This window comes from Periophthalmus magnuspinnatus, chromosome 23, assembly GCF_009829125.3.
Source record: "Periophthalmus magnuspinnatus isolate fPerMag1 chromosome 23, fPerMag1.2.pri, whole genome shotgun sequence".
NCBI lineage: Eukaryota > Metazoa > Chordata > Actinopteri > Gobiiformes > Gobiidae > Periophthalmus > Periophthalmus magnuspinnatus.
Genome location: NC_047148.1, coordinates 1,954,465 through 1,977,367, shown reverse-complemented (window position 1 = coordinate 1,977,367; position 22,903 = coordinate 1,954,465). Strand labels below are relative to the sequence as shown.

Here is a 22,903-nt window from a genome sequence, read left to right as displayed (position 1 = left end):
AACATCTCCATAGAGACAAACAGTTCACAAACTCTCCACCAGAAAAGTGACATAGTGCACCTTTAGATTGAGTATGTTTGGTTAGATACACAAATTGTTTCAAAACATTGCTTCATAATTTTAAACATATCAGTCATGGAATAAAATAGAATAGAATCACATCGTTATTTCAAACTAAATAATTTGGAAACCTGTCAGAAAAGTAATGACACAAGTAAAACATATTTGGAAATCAATCTAAAGTAGCCAAAACAAAATTAATCTTAATCGGAAGTCATTTTAAATTATTTAGATATTCAATTTTTGTAGTGTTTTAAGAAATTAAGTGCAACTAAAAAAGAAAATATATAAAATAATTACTCAAATTATAACACACAAAGAAAATAAAGAATTTATAAACAAGAAAATACAAGTGTAAAAATAAACAAAAGCAAAATGTAAAAAATCTATCTTCACACTCTCCACTAGCTTCACTCTCCGTTAATAAGTACAGTACAAAAAGGCTAATGCTACTTATAAGGAGTACTCTAAATTTCAAAATTATTCAAATTATCTGTTATTGTTACTGTCGTCTGAAAGTTAGTGGCAACCACATCCATGGATTTCAACTGTATCTGTTTATGTCTACACTTGTGGACACTGCAAACTGCCCATTATACTTACAAGGACAACAATAAATGCCAAAAAATACTAATTTATATACAGTATATGGTACAAAAAGTAATACCTGTTACATTGTCTTCTGAAAGTTGGCGGCAATCATATCCAGTATTCAATATCATGCATATCTACTGTCGCTTTATATCTACACACTGCAAACTGCTCACTGCACTGCCTCACTGCAGACAGGAGGCAGGGCTAACTTCAAAAAAGAAATTTCAAACACATCTGTGACAATCTCAACTTCTCAAAGTCCAAAAACACACCACAAGGCAGTGTAAATTTAACAGAGGCATGCATAATGTCACACAGATACGACACAGGGGGCCGTTGTGGCAGTACTCACCATTGGCTGAGAGGGCTGGGGGTATTCTGGGTGCTGTTGGGGGCTAGTAGAAGGGGTGGAGGAGTAGGGTGGTTGGGCAGAGGGGGGGCGGTTGTAGGACATGGTCAGCAGCCCGGCGTGAGGAGAGTCAGAGAAGACAGAAGAGCCCTGTCCACTATCCCCTCCGATCTCAGCTGTGGGTGTAAAGCGAGACATAAAAAATACAGATAGATAGATAATACTTTATTGTCAGATCAGAGATCTGAAATTTGTCTTGCACATAAAAACAGTGGCTCCGTTGCTGCACATTAACATCACAACACATGCGACACAGACACTATACAAACATTAATTCAAGTGACACACATTTACTCACTTTCTAGCACTTTGATAGCTATGGATTAAGCTCCTTGTTTATTTTAAGGATTGACTGATAAACAAAAGAATGCTTCAGCCTAACCTTATTAAATCGTGGAACACTGAACCGTCACCCAGATGGAAGCATTGCATATTCACAGTTCAAAACATGGTTAGAGTCAGAAATGATGTTTCTTGCCATCTGTATTGTGTTATTGTGATAGGCAGCCTCATACTGACCACTACAATTAAGTTAAAGGATAGCCCATCTGCTTGTCTTAATGGAAAAGTAATTCCTTTTCCAGGAATGTTTCACAGTATGGCATTAAGCTGATATTGCATTTATTTACAAGTGTATTTATGACTAAATAAAAATGCATTCTTACTGTGAGCAGGGTTGGTTCTTCACAGATTTGACCAGTAACTTAGTTGGCAACATCACCTGTTTTTAGGCTAAATGCCATACTGTGGAACATTCCATGCAAAGCAATAACATCTCCATGGAGGTAAACAGGTAGCAGATCCTCCACTAAGAGTTAACTAGTGCTACTTTAAAGACAAATTTCAATTGCTGAAGAAACTTGCTTGGGAGACTGTCACTATTTGCTTTTGTGTTCAGAGATTATACCATTATAATTATTTGCCATAAAAGCATCTCATCCTCTAAATCTTTAGAACAGACAGACCATATGACTCCTTGTGTCTACTTTTAATACATAATATGGTGAGTTTGTGTTTATCTAATACATAACATGCATGGGGTATTTAAACTTTCTCCTAACTATTATTCTAGAACAGAAAAAGGTTTTAAATATAATGTGGTGAATGCATGTATTTGTTCAAGTTTGTATGAGCAGGTCTTACTTGTGTGCAAGATGCTTGACTGCTGATAATAAATCTGCTGCTGCTCCACTTCTGTGTCCTCTGTGTCGGGCTGTGGACAAACAAGCAACTTACTGTCTGTCAAGTCAGTTTTAAATTTTAGTATTGACAATAGGGCTTTTAAAGCTATATGTTAATTTGACTTTTTTTTACCAGTAGATGGGAGATGTGAAACCTTTTCCCCCCTCCCCTCACCCGGCCCCACATTATCGGACAACAGGAACGTAGATTGCATCTACAGGTGATACGTCAGAGAAAAATGACATAGTTGTGCGCTGCACAAAGTATTTTTATAGCTGGCGAACCAGGGAGTAAAGTTGGTGCACAGTTAGCATGCTAGTTATTTGCATTACTGTGACTCCACTCAAGTGCTTATAAACTCATTTTGGTGAATAATTATGACGCTGGGAATTTGTGCAGAAGTAGATCATAAAATTGTCAATTTTCACATTTATATAGCACACTTTTTTCAAGGCACTCAAAGCACTTTTCTTTTTTCAAAGAACCACTCATCCATTCACTAAGATATCGATGCCAGTGTTTGCAGAAACTCTTCTCCAAGGACACAACAATACAATCGCAAAGGCCAACCTGTGAGCCAATGGATCTGACCACTCAAGTACCCAAGTGAGGAATAAGTTTGGAGTGCTGCAAGTTTAAAATTAACTAGTTTCTTCACATTTTTAAGACAGTAAAAATCAGGTAGAGCGCCTTTAAATTATAATGTAAATCTTTGGCTCGGACCTGGTTGTAAGCAGACTTGGAGGTCTCTGGGGTGGGAGTCTGTGGTTGATGTTGCTCTGCCTGGAGTTTCCTCTTCTCCTGCTCCTCTCTCACCAGCTGTCTCTGTTCCCTTTTCCTCAGAATCAGGGACACACGGTCTTTGATCGCTTTGGCCATTGTTTTATGGTCACCCTCAGCCACGTATCCAGACTCAACCTAAATAATACATAGTGTTATATATAATTATATAACAAGATGAATATTGCGTGAATAGAATTATTAATAAAATAATCAATAAACATGATGTAATAAGATTTCCGGGGTAAAAATTATGTTTCAAAATGTAGTGTACCAGTGGATAAAATCTAGTCATTAGACTTTTAAATATTCAGTGGCTGCAATTTGTGTTGCGATGTAAATTTAAGTATATTTATGTTATAAAGAAAATATTCTTATCATATGTCTTAAAATGCATTTGATCTGTGCCAGTCTGTAAGACCCAGACCAGACATTAACATGTGTGAAGCCATCCCACAGGAAACTCTATGTTCTACCTGTGTAAAAGTTCATTATCTCACGGGTATGAAACAAAAGTCACGCTGCTTTGAAATGTATGTAGCTTTGGCATTCTGGTATACTCAGAACTCAGATGCTCTAGGGGAGGTCTAAAGGGCACTGGGGACCAGAGGGAGAAATGCTCTAGGGAAGAGATTCAGGATGCTGAAGGGCTACCAGTCTGTGGCCAGGGGAGGTCTGGACCCTGTCCTGTCTGTATATGCTGTAACAAAGAATAAACCTTTTTTGTATTTCAAAACTCACCGGGCTTCAGAAAATGGATTACTTTTCATCTAGAATTGTAATTTTTCCACAACAGTATCATGTTCTGGTTTATTATCAAGGGAAGCAAGCAAGATGTCCACTATGTTGTCAGTGTGTACATGACAATACATTTCTTTGAATCACCAGATTTACTATAAATAAACTTGCACTTATTGTAGTCACTTATTATTTAAGATACAAAAACAGAACAGTCTGCATACCATTTCTTGGGCCACATCTTCTGCGACATCTTTGCTGAGATCAAACAAAAACTCAATGGCTTCATTATCTTTGTATTTTCCTGTAATCAACACAAATATATGATATTGGAGGTTAATACACTGCAAATGAGACTACTACTACTATCTACTTGAAGAAGATAATGTGCCTTGACTTAAGAATGTTTGTTGCTTTACATAGTTGATTGCGTCAAGACATTTTTTACTGTAAGTCTAAACTATTTGCTTGTTTAAAACACTTTTTCATATGCAATATTACCTACTTACAGTTGAAACCAGAAGACACTATATAAAGACACATGCCTTTTTTTCCCTCACTGTGACATGAAATCAGACTAAACCTTTCCTTGATTAAGGTCAACTAGAATTACCAAAATTATTTCTATTTGCTAAAATACTTTCTTCAAAGTCATAAGTTTACATTCAGTAAGATTACTATGCATTTAAACAATTTTGTTATATTTTGAGTTAATTATAGACACACCTGTGATTAAGTATAAACACCAATAATCAAAGGAAGGAGGAGGTGGGTTCTGTGTCCCAGAGATGGACGTGCTTTGGTCCGAAATGTGCATATCAACTCAAGAACAAAAGCAAAAACCTTGTGAAAATGCTGGCTGTCCACAGTGAAATGAGAACTGTACCAACATGGGCTGAAAGGCCACTCTGCCAGGAAAAAGCCATTATTCCAAAAGAAATACAAAAAAGCCAGATTTGTAAATGCACACAGGGACAAAGACTTTAATATCTGGAGACATGACCTGTGACACTAAAACTGAACTGACTGGCCATAATAAGAATTGTTACGTTTGGAGGAAAAAGGGAGAAGCTTGCAAGCCTGAGAACACCATCCCAACTGTGAAATACAGGGGTGGCCGCATCTTCCAATTGGACAATGACCCAAAGCATCCTGCCAAACCGGTTACAAAGCAGTTTAAGGATAATAAAGTCAGTGTATTGGAGTGGCCATCATAAAGCCCTGTCCTCAATCCTATCGGGGAGCCCTACAAGGCGGCCCACAATCTTGGCTCAATTACAACAATTCTGTTAGGGGGAATGGGACAACTATAGTGAGAAGCTTGTGGAAGGATATCCAAATTGTTTAACCCATGAAATCATTTTGGTAATCCTAACTGACCTAAAACAATTAGGATTACTAAAGACAGGAGGTCAAGGTTTAGTCAGGTTTCATGTCAAACAGTGACAAAAATGTGTCTGTGCCTTTTTATATATAGTATGTAAACTTCTAGGTTCAACTGTAAAGTGGCTGTACCCATTTTTTTACTGCACTGTACTGTACTGAGGCAAGGCAAATATTGCTGGAATACAGATACATTGTAAAAGCAGCTCTTTATGCAAAAATAAGACCACTGTGTGCTGTCAGCATCTAATCACAAAACATTTTAATGTCCAATAATCAGGAAGTGTGCTGCTAATAAGTAGCATGTCAGTTGCTGAAAGTTATGAAAAGATATATATATAGATAGATAGATAGATAGATAGATAGATAGATAGATAGATAGATAGATAGATAGATAGATAGATAGATAGATAGATAGATAGATAGATAGACAGACAGACAGATAGATAGATAATACTTTATTGTCAGATCAGAGATCTGAAATTTGTCTTGTACATGGCTCCGTTGCTACACATTAACATCACAACACATGCGACACAGACACTATACAAACATTAATTCAAGTGACATACATTTACTCACTTTCTAGCACTTTGATAGCTATAGATTAAGCTCCTTGTTTATTTTAAGGATTGACTGATAAACAAAAGAATGCTTCAGCCTAACCTTATTAAATCGTGGAACACTGAACCATCGCCCAGATGGAAGCAATGCATATTCACAGTTCAAAACATGGTTAGAGTCAGAAATGATGTTTCTTGCCCTCTGTATTGTGTTATTGTGATAGGCAGCCTCATACTGACCTTCTAATGGCTGACCCACAGTCTTGGAACAGATTTTGATCAGGTATTTAAGTCCAGACTTTACTGATGTGGACAAGTACCACACAGCATTACAGTACTGCAGCACACTGAGGATAACAGCAGTATAGAACAGTAGGAGGATCTGACGAGTGGCTCCAAAAGATCGGAGGTGACGGAGAATAGATCGGAGGCGACGGAGAAAAGCAAAAATAAAAGCTTATTGTGGAAGAAGCTGTTTATGACAAGTGGACAATCAAGGCTAGTTATGTCGCCTGGAGCAGCGGTACTGGGGCCCCACCCTGGAGCTAGGCCTGAGGTGGGTGCTCGAGAGCGAACGCATGATGGCCAGGTCTTTCCCCATGGGGCCCGGCTGGGCGAAGCGCGAAGGAGCGACATTTCTCTGGTATTGCCTGCGGGGACCGGCGGCGAGCTGGTGTGGGCTTGCTTATTGCCCCACAGCTCAGCAACCATGTGTTGGAGTTCACCCCGGTGCGCAGAGTGTGCCTTCGGGTCGGGGACAGGTCTCTCACTGTTGTGTCAGCCTGCGGGCCGAACAGCAGTGCAGAGTACCCGGCTTTCTTGGAGTCCCTGGGAGGGGTACTAAACCGTGCACCGACCAGGAACTCCACTGTTCTCCTGAGGGACTTCAATGCCCATGTGGGTAATGACAGTGACAGCCGAAGGGACGTGATTGGGAAGAACAGCCTCCCTGATCTGAACCCGAGCAGTGTCTTGTTATTGGACTTCTTCTAGTTACAGTTTGTCCATAATGAACACCATGTTCAAGTAAGAGGGTGTCCATCGGAGGTTGATGATCAACTTTGTTGTCATGTCATCTGACCTCCGGCTGCGTGTCTTGGACACGCGGGTGAAGACAAGGGCAGTCAACCGATCACCACCTGGTAGTGAATTGGATCCGCTGGTGGAGGAGGAAGCCGGACAGAACTGGCAGGCCCAAGTGTATCATGAGGGTCTGTTAGGAACGTCTAGTGGAGCCCTCTGTCAAGGGGCCTTTCACCTCCGGGAAAGCTTCTCCACCTCTATTGCCAATGTGGCTGCTGGTAGCTGTGGTCGTAAGGCCTGAGATGTTTGTCGCAGCGGCAACCCCTGAACCCGGTGGTGCACACAGAAAGTAAGGGACGCCATCAGACCGAAGAAGGAGTTGAGTACCAGCGGGCCAAGCGTGGCTTATGAGGTCACAGAGGCAAAAACTCGGGCTTGAGAAGAGTTAGGGGAAGCCATGGAGGAGGACTAGTGGATGGCTTCAAAGAAATTCTGACAAACCCTCCGACGCCGAGGAGGGGGGAAGAAGTGCTTCGACCAACACTGTTTACATGTTCTGCTGACCTCGACTGGGGACGTTGTTGAATGGTGGAAGAAATTATTTGAGGATCTCCTCAATCCCACCGTTACGTCTTCTGAGGAGGAAGCAAAGACTGGGGACCTGGAGGCGGCTTCGTCCATCACTCTGGCTGAAGTCACTGAGGTGAGGCAAGCTCCTCGGTGGCAAGGCTCCGGGGGGTGGAGGAGATCCATCCGGAGTACCTCACGTCTCTGGATTTTGTGGGGCTGTCTTGGCTGACACAACTCTGCAACAGCGCTTGGCGTTTGGGGACAGTACCTCTGGACTGGCAGACCGGGGTGGTGGTCCCACTCTAGAAGAGGGGGGACTGGAAGGTGTGTTCCAATTACAGGGAAATCACACTCCTCAGCCTTCCCGGTAAGGTCTATTCCAGGATACTGGAGAGGAGAGTCCGACCAATAGTCGAACCTTGGATTCAGGAGGAGCAGTTTTTGTCCCGGTCGCAAAACACTGGACCAGCTTTATACTCTCCATTGGGTCCTCAAGAGTTCATGGGAGATGGCTCAACCAGTCCACCTGGAGAAGGCATTCGACCGTGTCCCTCGTAGTTCCCTTTCAGAGGTACTCTTGGAGTATGAGATCCAGAGCTCTTTGCTTAGGGCTGTATGACCAGCCCTCTGTATGGCCGGCCTCTGTATGACCAGAGCAGGATCTGTGTTCACATTGTCCAGCAGTTAGTCAGACCTGTTCCCAGTAAGAATTAGGCTGCCTTCTGTCACCGGTTCTGTTCATTATATTTATTGACAGAATTTCTAGGTGCAGCAGGCACCGAAGGGGGTCTGGTTTGGGAACCACAGGATCTCGTTCCTGCTGTTGTCCTGATGATGTTGTCCTGATGGCTTCATCGAGCCGCGACCTGCAGCAGGCACTGTGGCAGTTTGAAGCCAAGTGTGAAGCGGCTGGGATAAGAATCATCTCCTCCAAATCCGAGGCCATGGTTCTTGACCGGAAAAAGATGGCTTGCCCTCTGCGGGTGGGTGGAGAGTCCTTGCCTCAAGTGGAGGAGTTCTCGGGGTCTTGTTCACGAGTGAGGGAAGGATGGAGTGGGGAATTGACAGGCGGATCGGTTCACCGTCTGCAGTGATGCAGTCGCTGGGTCAATCTGCTGTAGTAAAGAAGGAGCTGAGCCAAAAGGTAAAGCTCTCGATTTACCGCTCAATCTACGTTCCTACCCTCACTTATGATCATGAGCGTTGGGTAATGACCAAGGACAAGATTGTAGATACAAGTGGCAGAAATGGGTTTACAAGGGTGACCTGCTCCTGCACGTCGAGAGGAGCGGAGCATGTTTTCCCGAGAGGAGGCGCTGGGGAAGGCTCAGAACACACTGGAGGGACTATGTCTCTCGGCTGGCCTAGGAACACCTTGGGATGGTAAATGGTCACATTTTTATATAGCTTTTCCACCGTCAAGGCACTCAAAGCGCTTTATAACAAGGAACTCACCCATTCACACACCAGTGTACACAGACACTGAGGGCGAGGTGGGTCAACTGTCTTGCCCAAGGACACAATGACAGCATTCATCTGTGTGAGCTAGAATCGCACCGCCAACCTGTGGATCAGTGGATCTGACCGCTCAGCCAATGATGGGTTTTTTGTTGTTTTTTTTTTATGTCGAGAGCGGGATTTGAACCACCAGGGATTTGAACCACAAGTGGATCAGTGGACAAACACTCTACAAACTGAGCTACTGTCTCCCCACCAGAAGAGCTGGAGGACATGTCTGAGGTGGGAAAAGTCAGAGAGTCCCTGCTTAGACTGCCAGATAAACACAAGAAAATGGATGGAGGATACATAAGGTACGTAAGGAATAACTTTGTAGTGTTTAAAATTACTAGTTAAGTTTTTCACCTTTTCAAGAATCAGGTACAGTGCCTGAGGTTTTTTTTTTTTAATGGAAATAAAAACACATTGAAATAATAGTTGAATTAAACTGATTTTGTAGTTTTGACTAATGCAGAGTAGATCTAACGTTTTTTTTTTTTACCTTTAAGCTTTTTAGCGTCCTCTATTCTCAGCCAAAGTTTTATTGCAGTCATTTCCCCATCGTCCTCCTCAGCTAATTCAACCCTAACTCCGGTTTCCTCCTGGAAAAATGCATGGTTCAGCAGAATCTTTATGGCATACCTGGAAAAAAAGAAAAAACAAAAAAAACCTCACTTAAAAGGCAGTAGTGTTGTTACAATACTAAAATTTGAATACTAAGGAATAGGCCAGTCATGATAAAAAATTTTGATGTCCGATATGCTGATGAAGAAAATCTAGACTATAAATGCTAATACTGAAGCTAATTTATCTCTGTGACACCATTACCCTAAATAATAAATTAATAAAATAATTATAAAAAAAAAAAAGTGCTGCAATAAATAAAGAGCAGAATTAAACATTTTAGTAATCCATAATAAGATACAGATGTTATTTATTCAACTTTATGTCTTAAATCATATTGTATAGTCAAAAAATAACATAACATTTCCCAGTAGTGCTAAGAAAAAGTACACACGATAAATATTGACCTTAAAAATATATTGTTCCAATTTTCATATATTGAAGGATAAGTCAATATAGTAATTATTTTGAAAGGCCTCCTAAGGAATAAACTAGATATTCCAGATTATTTCGAGACCATGATGATGATAAAAAACATTCTTTCTTTAGAAAATAGAATGTGATTTTCAACTTTAAATCATAGTACTCTTTTATATTACTATGCAGCCTTTTATCTGTATAATCCCTTAGTCGTCCAGGTATGTTCCACAGCGGTCCATAAGCATATGCTTGTCTATGAGATCTTACACTTGTTCTGATACAGATAAAGATCATTCTTACTATTCAGAAAAGGTTCATTTCTGTTCTGTGAATGTGACTTTTAGTATTGATATTTGCTCAAATGAGTATCTAGTTTCGATAATAGTTTACTATTGATTAGTATCTGATTTTACTTTGTACAACTGTAGAAGGTGGAGAAAAAGTTGTGGGCACAGCATCTTTCAGTTTGCTCATTAAAAGAAACCATGGGTTGCTGTCCTGAAATGATCTCACAGCTAATAAGTGAGAGATGGAGGCATATGGTATGTCCCTCATCTGCAAATGTTGACGTCAAGTTAGACATTTCAGATATTACATAAGCTAATTCAGTTATGTAAAAATTACATTACAATTTTAACAAAGGCAGAGTCACTGTAAATAATGTTTGGATGATTTGTATTCTTATTGTACGAGTACAGGAGACATTGGTTGGCAGGTCAACCCCTGCTACCAGGAACATACTGCTCTTGTGTCCTTTGGCATGACACATTTGGCAAGACACCTTAAATACTATTAAAGCAAACTCTCACTCCTCATCTTTGATTTTGATTACATGCACTCTTTATTTCTGCTATATGCACAAAACCCATGTTCATTTCAATTAATATTCTATCTTATCTGTTTGAGTTTATCTGTTTGATTCTGGTGGCGGGAGCTGCAAAATCTCAGTCTCGTTTTCATCAGTCTGTCTCAACAAAAGCTAGCTAGCAAAAAGTAAACTGAACAGTGTATCTTAGACTTCTACTAAAGCATCTGAGTGTCCTAAAAAGCATTATAATACATATAGCTAAGTTAGGATGCAACAAAATGCAATGCTTCACACAATGTGCAATAAGAATGGATATTATGTAAGTCTAATGGTGCGTTGACACCAGGGTGTCAAGAATGAGTTGGACGCCTTTGCATGGCTCCGACACAGGTCATGGACACCCTGGATGCCAGAGCATCTGTTGCGATCTGCTAGTGCCTTTGGATGTTTTGTTTTCCCTGTGTCTTTGTGAATGCTGCAGATCAGGTTGAGAGAGTGGCTTTAGTGTATTTATTACATAAAACCCATCAATGGAGGTGATCGGCTCTGCGGCATGTCTGGGTCCGTGACTAGCCTTATGCTAGCTGGTGCACCCAGCATAATTAAGTTGCCGCTAGTTTGTGGCTGATGTCTTTCTACTATTTCCAGAAAATGAGGTCGCTTTGTCACTGGAGCGTAGTCTTCTGATTGGTTGATGCTGCAAAACTCAGGGCAGGCTGGACGCCCGTCCACTATAGACTTTGCATGTAAACTCGACGCTCCTGACACCCCAGTGTGAATAAGGTTAACTTTTAGCTTTTTATCTTTAAGCAATATATAATAAAAAATATGAAGTTGATCTTCTGTCCAGATCCACAAGATCGGGCATTTAAAACTGAGATTTTCTATCTATATATATATATATATATATTTTTTTTTTTTAATTTAATATGTATTTACTTATTTAAGACGTATTCATATATGATTTGTTTTACCCCTCCGGGTATATATTTACCTCTCATCTTTGTTTGTCCTAATGCAGCCCTCAATGATTTCCTTCACTTCTGGGATGGCAACCTTGTCGAAACTGGCAGGCTTCACTCCCTGTTAAAAAGACAAGTTTTAGTGAATTTAACTTTTTCTTTTTTTATGTCTTTACTTATTAAGTCAAGCCGCACAAATCTAACAGATATTACACTTGTTGAGACTAAATCAGTGAGAATGAAGCAGGTTAGTGATGATGCCAAGTAAAATCAAAATTTGACAGTTTACTTCAAAACATCTGTAACATCAGTAATGCAGCATAAAACTAAAGAACCAATGCGTTAAAAGGGTGTAGATGCTATTTTGGAGCAAGGGAGAAGCAGATGCTGTCTGCATCTAATTAGATTAAAGATTTATTGTTTGCTAGTCAGCAATTGCGTGTAAGCATGGCAATTGTTAGCTTTACCATCACAGCAAATAATAATTGATTTCCTTCCACTTCATACAGGGCTGGATCGCAGATAATACACTCAACACAGTAAATATTTAAGATGCTTATAAGGCTTAATATTATCAGAAAAACAAAACAAAAAAAGCTAATCTTGACAGATTTTTTAAATTTATTAAAGCTACAGTATGTAACTTTCTGGTGGTGGCGGCACATCACCTGCATGATAAAACCATACTTCGGAACATTGACATGAATTTTATGCCATACTGTGGAACATTATAGATAAAGGAACAACATTTCCATGGCAAGAGTCAGGTTTGTGGATATGTTTTTATAAGTTTTTCATTGTAATAAAAACAAATTTATTTTAGTCTATTTTGGGGCCCTCTCTCTTTCTCTTGTCCCAAGTTGTGCTGATCTGAAGTGCTACCTCCAGTCCCTGAGTTACATAAGGGTCCTTTGAGTGTCCTGGTCGATCTCTCTCACAGCTGAACACATTCCCGAGTCAAATGAAGTTAAGGCTGACAGACAGACTAATGATATTAAACCTGACAGTGGAAGGACAAAAACATCATATGGGCATGAGTGGACACAACAGGGAATTAAATGAAAGAGGGTGAGTGTTGTCACAAAAACATTTCCATCTTTTAGTACCTTCATGGCAAATGAGATAAGTAAGTCCACATATATCTTCAGCCAAACATTAATGGAATTGTGTAGTAATATCTGGAGGGATGCTTTCAGTGTACTCAAGTATTTTTGTCATTTCACACCAGGTTTAGTCTTGGTTATGTTCTACAGTTTCTTTTATTAAGTTCAGACTAATTTTAACCCATAGCTTAACTTTAAATCAAGTTCATCTAATAATAATGGATTTATTTAATAAGGTCCCCATGATGTGAGTGTGTGTACAGATTTTAGTCCCCACAATGTGTTAAATACCTGCCCACCACATCAAAATTGGGACTAAACCCAAAACTAAACCTGGAATAGAACAGCTACAGCTACATCAGGACCAAACCAGGATCAAAGCAGGACCAGCAGGACTTTTCTGAAAGAATTTGTTATTAGATTGGAAATTTATTTACACATCCTGGAGCATTAAGATTAGGAAAAGCTTAACTTATACAAGAATCCCATGCATTTCAGAAAATGTTTGTAGTGGTTTTAACTACAAAGCAACATTTTCCCCCAAAAGATTGAATGATATACTTTCTCAAAATTTCTGAAACAATCAGAGGGCAAACAAGATGGTTTTATCCTTGCCAATATCATGCTGAATTTTAGACTGGTGCAAACTAGATATGGGTAACACCAATCTGATACTAAATAATTCCAAGGCAAGTATCACAATATTAATATAATACCGATATCAATGAGTTTTCTATTAAAAGGTACTGAAACTCCTCTACAATAAAGAACTTCACCTTGGTGTATGAGTACCATTATGTTTGATCTAATAGTGTAAAGGCCAATAATATTTAATACAGATGGGCATCAGATAAAATTAATTAATTAATTAACTAATATGAAGATATGCGTTGTCATACAGTGAGTCATTGCGTCAAGTCAATAATAGAAATTATCAGGCTAATCATTTGTGCATTACATATTTCATGGCAAAATACAATGTCATCAATGAGGGAAACTGATCCACATCTAGGAGTATGACATTATCACATTCTAGAATCTGAAAACCATCAATATGAGTGTGTAAACTGAAACTAATCTAAACCATGGAGTTAAAAAATGTAGGAGTTTGTAAAAAAAAAAAAAGCATTTTCATATTTTAAATTTATGTTTTGAGATTTTTGTTAATTGTTATCCTAATACAAAATTTAAGAAGTTGTACATACTGGATAATGAACATTATAGGTTGTTTTTGTCCTTGTTTAACACGTCAACAATTTTTTAGCTGTTGGAACACTGTGAAGTTAAAAAGTATATTTAGGTCTATATTTATGTTGCTATGGTATAGTGAAAAAAGTCTTCTAAATTGTTCTAAACTCTATGTACTTCATGTGAATCTATAGTAGCTTGCTATAGGTACAGTTTAGCTCAATAATGCCATCAGCTGGTGACAATGTACCTATAATGTCACTTTTTGTAACTAAAAAAAAAATGCAGAAAAGTACAAAAAAGGAGAGAACAGAAAGAGAAGAGAGAAAGAGTGAGAGAGAGAGAGAGAGAGAGAGTAGAAAAACAAAGTCATATGACAAGGTCTCCTGCTGCTTGTTAATACAGTCAGTAAAGAAGAACCAGCAGTGGAAGAAGAGAGGAGGAGGAAGAACTCTAAAACGGAACTGGACTAAACTGAGACTAAATCTAGAACTAAGCCTGGACCAGACCATGACAAAGGCAGGGCTACAACAGGATCAAACCAAGTATACATCGGGATAGTAAAAGCTAAAAGTTAAATCTGTCAACCGGAGAAAAAGTTGTAGGAGTGAAAACGTTTTGCTAGTGGACACTGCCTTATATATATAGGTGAAGGGAAGAGCTAACTAAACTGAAACTGTAAACAGCTATTGTTTACAGTTTCTGTATGTAGGCTAAGTCTATTGAGCTACAATAAGTGTGCACTGTGCCTGATACCTACTGTGCATAATCATTCAGCTCTTAATGAGCGCTAACACAGCTATTGGTATCCTGGCTAGCTCTGTTGTTCTGTTTGTTTCCTTTGTTTGCTTTAGGTCAGAGGATCGAGTTATCGATGGAGGAACGATTATGTCTATTTTGTGTTCAAGGAAGGATTGTCATTTCCTAACTAAAATTGCAAACCATTTCTTTTCTCTGGCTAAGATCTGTACCTCACTATCTTCACAGAAGCAGTTAGTGGCTTTGAGATGGAGATGCATGGCGGACTGGGGCCCAGAGGAGCTCTCCCGACAGTGTTGATACATTCTCTTATGAAGTGGCTGTTTAGTTTCTGTAATATAACTAACTCACTGCACTCTTCACTACACTGAATAGAGTAGACCACATTGCTTTGTTTATGGCTCGGGGTTTTACCTTACCTTAATGTGTTTGTAGGTTTGAAATAGACCAGAATTTCATACTGTCTGAAAATTGTCTCAAGTTTTTCAGAATAGTTACACCTTTCCTTCTAGGTTCAGATTCCCGATTGTCCTGTTTTTTTTAGCTCTCTTAGATCTACCAAAGGCCAATTTTGGATATCCACAAGCCAAGAGGGCTTTCTCCATGTGTTGTTCCTCCTTCACTTTCCCTCTGTGCTTGTAGGAACCACCTGAACCTTGCGCCTAACTCAGAAATGTGCTGCAGTGGATGGTGTGAATCAAACAGCAGGTATTGGTCAGTGTGCGTGGGTTTCCTGAAGACTTCTACCTGTAGTTGCTAGTCCCTGAAGAAGGTCAGTTTGTTCTCCTTGACCTCTTCCCGTGTGAACTTGATGTTTGGATCCACATCATTAACTTGTGCAGTAAAAAGATTGAGATCTTTTGATTTTAGTCCAGTATTCATCCATGTATCCATAACAATGAGTGGGTGGAGTGCCTGGAAATGACACCAATAAGGTTCCATAGTTAGCCATAATAGGAGAGGACCGGTGAGCCCATGGCACAGCAGTGGATTTGCCTGTAGAAGTTTCCTCTAAACTAGAAATATGTGCTATTTAAACAAATTTCCATCAGTTTGCAGATTTGGTCAGGTGACAGTTTAATTCTCTCTTTTAGCTTAGTATCCTGCAGTAGCCTCCTCTTTGCTGCCTCCACCACTACTGATGTGGGGATACAAGTGAAAAGAGAGGTCACATTAAATGAAACCATGGTTTCATCTGAATCCAATTGGAGATGCTTGACTTTGCTTACAAATTCTGCTGTGTTTTCAATATGGTGATTGTATTGCTAACCAGAGGAGCCAGGATGGTCTTCAGATGTTTGGCCACATTATATGTGATGGAGTCTGTGCTACATATAATGGGTCTAAGGCAAGGGTGTCCAAACTTTTTTTACCGAGGGCCATTTACTGAAACATATTTGAAGTGGAGGGCCACAAACCACTGCCGATACAGGGAGTGAAATGATGCATTTAACACAAATTTGACAGAGACATTGTACCATTAAGACTTGGAAGATTATTTTTCGGTCTGTGTCACAATGCAATGTGATGTTATTCAGGTTATAAAGGTAGAATTTCTTCAGTTTAGAGTAAAAAATACTTCCTGATCAATTGGGCCAGTTTAGGACTAGGCATAAGGGCCAACAAAAATTGGTCTGAGGGCCGCATTTGGCCCCTGGGCCGTAGTTTGGACAGCCCTGGTCTAAGGGGTACTCGTTCTTTGTGGATTTTTGGGAGGCCATTAATGGAAGGAATGGAGTCACCAGGAGTCTGTAATACAGCTGTCTATCACTGACGTCTTCCTTCTCCAGCTTCTGTAAGCAGTCTGTGATTTTCTTGCACTTACGAGTAGGGTCTCATTTCAGTAATTCATTGGCGGTGGTGTCACTGAGGAGGCTGTTCACCTTAGCCTTGTAATCAGCTGAGTTCAGGATCACAGTGCATCTTCCTTTGTCAGCTGGCAAAATGTTGATGCTGTGGTCCTTTTCTAGACCAGTAATAGCCTTCCTTACATCACCTGTACATCAGTTACTTTCAGTCTAAGGTCTCCAGCTTCTGTGTCTGTAAACTTATTGTTTCTAATGGCAGTTTCTGTAGTAGTCCACTGTGGGGATCTGGTTAGATGTTACAGAGAAGACCAGTACCTCTTTTCTCTGTCTGGGTGAGTTCATGGTCAGGCAGGTTTTTCATCCAGTATTCCCTGTTCACAGGATGGCCAAGTTCATCCCCTTTGCTCCTGTCTCTCTGATCCCTGTGGTTAGGTTGTTTGTGGAGTTGCAAAAACGTCCTTATGTACATCAGGATCAAACCAAGGAAAAGCTCTTCTGATTCTGGCCTCACAGCTAGGGTTCTGGGTTCGACTTCTGGGCTTTTCTGTATGGAGTTTGCATGTTTGACTCTGTGTCTAGGTGGGTTTCCTGCAGGGTGGACACGATTGGGTGGACATTTTGATTTCATCATGATAAACTTGGTATTTTTATATTGCCTTTAAGATGGTCTTCCTCGGTCTTCCTCCTCCTCGCCTGGCCCTCCTCCACCCCCCTACCTCCTCCTCGCCTGGCCGATTTTTCTTGTTTTGTCTGATTTTTCCTGTTGTTTGATTTTCCTGTTTGTTTTTGTGTGTAGGCAGCACAGTGGCTGAGTGGCAACACTCATGCCTCACAGCAAGAAGGTTTGGTTCGATCCCCGGGTCGCCCAGGCCTTTCTGTGTGTAGTTTTGCATGTTTCTCCCCGCGTCTGGATGGGTTTCCTCCGGGTACTCCGGTTTCCCCCATCAACCAAAACATGAATGCCCTTCAAGGCAACTGTTGTTGTGATTTTGGGCATTACAAAAATAAAATGAATTGAATTGAAAATGAAGATGTATGTATGTATGTAAAGTCATCTGTTTCTTCTGAAAGTTCAAACTTCATTGCAATTGGCCGAATCCTGTTGTTACTCACTCAGAGAATTGCTGAGGCTGACAAACAGGAGGTGTAGATGGAAAAAAGTGTCTGTTTGTGCGTAGGGCTGCATTCAAGAGAAATTTTGTAAATCACGATATTGATTTTTACCAAAATAGCATACAGTCATAGTAATGATAAGTATCAATTTTTTCACCAGTCCTATCTCAGACAATACAGGCTAGAATTCCAGAAGACTGTCCCAGTATGCAACCCACATTTTGAGAACCTCTGCTTTGCTGGAATAGAGAGGACACTTACACTGGTGACGCGTTTGTAGATCTGTGCTGCGTTCTGGCATTCGGAGTAGGGATATTCCGAAGTGGCCATCTCCAACATGCACATCCCAAATGCGTACACATCCACAGACTCATCATACTTCTCCTCGTACATCTCTGGAGCCATGAACTCTGGAGTGCCTGAGGGGAAAAAAAAGATATAAATTATATATATATATATATATATATATATATATATATATATATATATATATATATATATATAGGCAAATAAGTATTTGAACACCCTGTGATTTTGCAAGTTCTCCCACATAGAAATCATGGAGGGGTCTGAAATTTTCATCTTAGGTGCATGTCCACTGTGATAGACATAATTTTAAAACAGTCTGGAAGTCACATTGTATGATTTGTATGTTACTGCTGCAAATAAGTATTTGAACACCTGTCTATCAGTTAGAATTCTTAACCTCAAAGACCTGTTAGTCCACCTTTAAAAAGTCCACCTCCACTCCACTTATTATCCTAAATTAGAAGCTCCTGTTTGAGGTCGTTAGCTGCATAAAGACACCTGTCCACCCCATACAATCAGTAAGACTCCAACTGCTAACATGGCCAAGACCAAAGAACTGTCAAAATGCACAAGAGACAAAATTGTAGACCTCCACAAGGCTGGAAAAGGCTACGGGACAATTGCCAACATCATGGTTTAAAATCATACATGGCACAGAAGGTCCATCCATCCATTTTCTTCCGCTTATCCGGGGCCGGGTCGCGGGGGCAGCAGTCTAAGCAGGGACTCCCAGACTTCCCTCACCCCGGACACGTCCTCCAGCTCCTCCGGTGGGACCCCAAGGCGTTCCCAGGCCAGCCGAGAGACATAGTCCCTCCAGCGTGTCCTGGGTCTTCCCCGGGGCCTCCTCCCGGTGGGATATGCCCAGAACACCTCCCTAGGGAGGCGTCCAGGAGGCATCCTGAGCAGATGCCCGAGCCACCTCAGCTGGTTCCTCTCAACGTGTAGGAGCAGCGGCTCTACTCCGAGCTCCTCCCGTGTGACCGAGCTCCTCACCCTATCCCTAAGGGTGCGCCCGGCCACTCTGCGGAGGAAGCCCATTTCAGCCGCTTGTATCCGCGATCTTGTCCTTTCGGTCATTACCCAAAGCTCATGACCATAGGTGAGGGTAGGAACGTAGATTGACCGGTAAATCGAGAGCTTCGCCTTCCGGCTCAGCTCCTTCTTTACCACAACGGACCGATACAGCGACCGCATCACTGCAGACGCTGCACCGATCCGCCTGTCAATCTCACGCTCCATCCTTCCCTCACTCGTGAACAAGACCCCGAGATACTTGAACTCCTCCACTTGGGGCAGAGACTCACCACCCACCCGGAGAGAGCAAACCACCTTTTTCCGGTCGAGAACCATGGCCTCGGATTTGGAGGAGCTGATTCTCATCCCAGCCGCTTCACACTCGGCTGCAAACCGCCCCAGTGCCTGCTGCAGGTCCTGGCTCGAAGAAGCCATCAGGACAACATCATCTGCAAACAGCAGAGATGAAATCCTGTGGGTCCCAAACCAGGCCCCCTCCGGCCCCTGGCTGCGCCTAGAAATTCTGTCCATAAATATAATGAACAGAACCGGTGACAAAGGGCAGCCCTGGCGGAGTCCAACATGCACTGGGAACAGGTCTGACTTACTGCCGGCAATGCGGACACAGCTCCTGCTCCGGTCATACAGGGACCGGACAGCCCTTAGCAAAGAGCCCCGGACCCCATACTCCCAGAGCACCCCCCAAAGGACACCACGAGGGACACGGTCGAATGCCTTCTCCAGATCCACAAAACACATGTGGACTGGTTGGGCATACTCCCATGAACCCTCGAGGACCCGATGGAGAGTATAGAGCTGGTCCAGTGTTCCACGACCAGGACGAAAACCACACTGCTCCTCCTGAATCCGAGGTTCGACTATCGGTCGGATTCTCCTCTCCAGCACCCTGGAATAGACCTTACCGGGAAGGCTGAGGAGTGTGATTCCCCTGTAATTGGAACACACCCTCCGGTCCCCCTTCTTATACAGAGGGACCACCACCCCGGTCTGCCATTCCACAGGTACTGTCCCCGACCGCCACGCGATGTTGCAGAGACGTGTCAGCCAAGACAGTCCCACAACATCCAGAGACTTGAGGTACTCAGGACGGATCTCATCCACCCCCGGAGGCACAGAAGGTTCCCCGCTTAAACCAGCACATGTCCAGGCCCGTCTTAAGTTTGCCAGTGACCATTTGAATGATCCAGAGGAGTCATGGGACAAAGTCATGTGGTCAGACAAAATAGAACTTTTTGGTCTTAAATCCACTCGCCGTGTTTGGAGGAAGAAGAATAATGAGTACCATCCAAAGAACACCATTCCTACTGTGAAGCATGGGGGTGGAAACATCATGCCTTGGGGGTGTTTTTCTGCACATGGGACAGGACGACTGTACTGTATTAAGGAGAGGATGACCAGGACCATGCATTATGAGATTTTGGGGAACAACCTCCTGCCCTCAGTTAGAGCATTGAAGATGGGTCGTGGCTGGGTCTTCCAACATGACAATGACCCAAAGCACACAGCCAGGATAACCAAGGAGTGGCTCCGTAAGAAGCATATCAAGGTTCTGGAGTGGCCTAGCCAGTCTCCAGACTTAAACCCAATAGAAAATCTTTGGAGGGAGCTGAAACTCTGTGTTTCTCAGCGACAGCCCCGAAACCTGACTGATCTAGAGAAAATCTGTGTAGAGGAGTGGGCCTCTTGCAATGTCTGCAAACCTGGTGAAAAACTACAGGAAACGTTTGAGCTCTGTAATTGCAAACAAAGGCTACTGTATCAAATATTAACATTGATTTTCTCAGGTGTTCAAATACTTATTTGCAGCAGTAACATACAAATAAATTATTTAAAAAATCATACAATGTGATTTCCAGATATTTTTTTAGATTATGTCTCTCACAGTGGACATGAACCTAAGAGGAACATTTCAGACCCCTCCATGATTTCTAAGTGGGAGAACTTGCAAAATCACAGGGTGTTCAAATACTTATTTGCCTCACACTCTATATATACATATATATATATATATATATATATATATATATATATATATATATATATATATATATATATATATATACCGTACTTAATGACAAAAATCAGACCACTGTGCACTGTCTGGATCCAAGTCTAAAACATTTTACCCATTGCAGATCTGGAGGAAAGAGTGTTGCAGCATTGGTTTAGTGTTGGTATTAGATTATGTGAATTCTGTGCAAAAAATGTGATCTTGCAGATCTTCATTGGGAATATTCTAATGATATTTTTAGTAGCCATTGAAAAGAATTCATCATAAATTCATTTTATGCATATGGATATTAATGGTCTGCTACATGGTTTGTTAGAGCCAAGGACAGATTTAAAGACAGACTTCCTCCTTCTGCGATGTGTGTGGGGAATGAGGGGGTATTGACATTGAAAAGAACTAAATGATAGGCTATATAAAATGAAAATCTATCTGTAAACAATTAGTTTTCACTTTGATCCTCATCACTCCATACTAAACAATTAAAATCCCATATAATGATACCTATGACACTCTTGGCAAAGGAAGCCCTCTTGAGTGTGGCCAGACCCAAATCCCCAATCTTGACCGATCCAGTGGGGCCGGTGATGAAGATGTTGTCACACTTTAAGTCTCGATGGATGATGGGCGGAGCTCTGGTATGGAGGAAATGCAGCCCTTTGAGGATCTGTCTGCACCACGAGCGAAGCACTTTGATTTTCATCACTTTAAAACGCTTCAGGTACCTACAACACAAACAAGAGGAACTGTTAGGCATACAAAGGCTGTTAGCAAAGAAAGCTGAATAAATTCTTCAAGTACCTATGACTCAAGCAGCTGGTTCAAATCATCTAAGCTAGTTACTCATGTTTTCCTAATAGCCACGGATGGGCAATATATCAGTGCTAATATCAATGAAACTTCCAGAATATATTTTCTGGTGTAAAATAACTACACTTTATTTAACCTTAATAAACCAAGAACAAGTATTTGAACAAGATTAGTAAGATGGTGATCAAGTCAAAATTGCAATTAACAAATCGAAAAGGCTGCAATTTTTTAATTACCATAACTTTCTCCATAACAACATATACTGTCTTAATCAGCAAAAAAAAAAAGGCTATCCCTGTAGATTAGATCAGTACCAGCATGTTCTGAAATGTGATTCTTGTATTAGTTTGTCAGTTCGTATTTCAGTCTTTTTGTAAATTCTCCTGGATGGTTTTAAAATGTGAACTTGGAACAGAATCTTATTATTAAAACATAAATTGCAAATCCAATCCCAAGCACAATGCTTGTCAAAAAAACTCAGTTAAATATGTTCTCCAAATCATGCAGCCATATCCTAACCCTCATTTTTAAGCCTTTTGACCCCAGGTTTGTTTTGTTTTTTTTAACTGGCAGAACTGATGTTGCTTAAAGATGCACTATGTAACTGCACTTTTCTGCTTGTCTATATGGAGATGTCTTGCTTTGTCTAGAATGTTCCACAGTATAGCCTTAAAAGTTACCTCCGAGGACAAAGTGGCGCTACTACAGTTAAATAACTGGCTATATCTATGGAGAGGGAACACCACTCACAGTAAGTTTGCTTTTTTTCCAAGGTACTTAAGTATTCAAAATGTATTCATGATATATTATTTCAAGGTTGTTTCATTATTAAACATTTTAAATTGTTGTCACCTTTCCATTTCACAACTTTCCATTACACAGATCCACCCTGTCTTCTCTGTCCTTCTCTGAGTGTTTTGAAGTTAGATCAGTGCTGACAATTTAAATCCTCTGGTCTGACGGCATGTACAGTGGCGTAACAGTACTCTTACAGCAAAAGTTTTGGTTACTCTTTCCACTGTAAGTTTATTATTGACAAAGTTCTATGTTGACAATATAAAACAATTTGAACATTTGTGATTCTTACAATGCTCTTTCTTATATGATTTCATTTTTGTCTTTTTGTGTATCCTTGGCAAATACTAGCTTTCCCC

General features: G+C 40.9%; 1 protein-coding gene across 3 annotated transcripts in view; it reads right to left on the bottom strand.

The window, feature by feature from the left end:
* wnk1b (WNK lysine deficient protein kinase 1b) overlaps positions 1 to 22,903 on the bottom strand; it is a 172,235-nt gene that overhangs the window by 70,101 nt on the left and 79,231 nt on the right. For all 3 annotated transcript variants that reach the window (XM_055231800.1, XM_055231801.1, XM_055231802.1), the window contains exons 4-11: positions 21,444 to 21,664; positions 17,846 to 18,003; positions 11,646 to 11,734; positions 9,302 to 9,441; positions 3,988 to 4,067; positions 2,969 to 3,163; positions 2,207 to 2,276; positions 1,007 to 1,179 (exon numbers count right to left, since the gene is read on the bottom strand). In XM_055231800.1, coding sequence (XP_055087775.1) covers positions 1,007 to 1,179; positions 2,207 to 2,276; positions 2,969 to 3,163; positions 3,988 to 4,067; positions 9,302 to 9,441; positions 11,646 to 11,734; positions 17,846 to 18,003; positions 21,444 to 21,664 — 1,126 coding nt within the window. The remainder of the gene's footprint in view (positions 1 to 1,006; positions 1,180 to 2,206; positions 2,277 to 2,968; positions 3,164 to 3,987; positions 4,068 to 9,301; positions 9,442 to 11,645; positions 11,735 to 17,845; positions 18,004 to 21,443; positions 21,665 to 22,903) is intronic.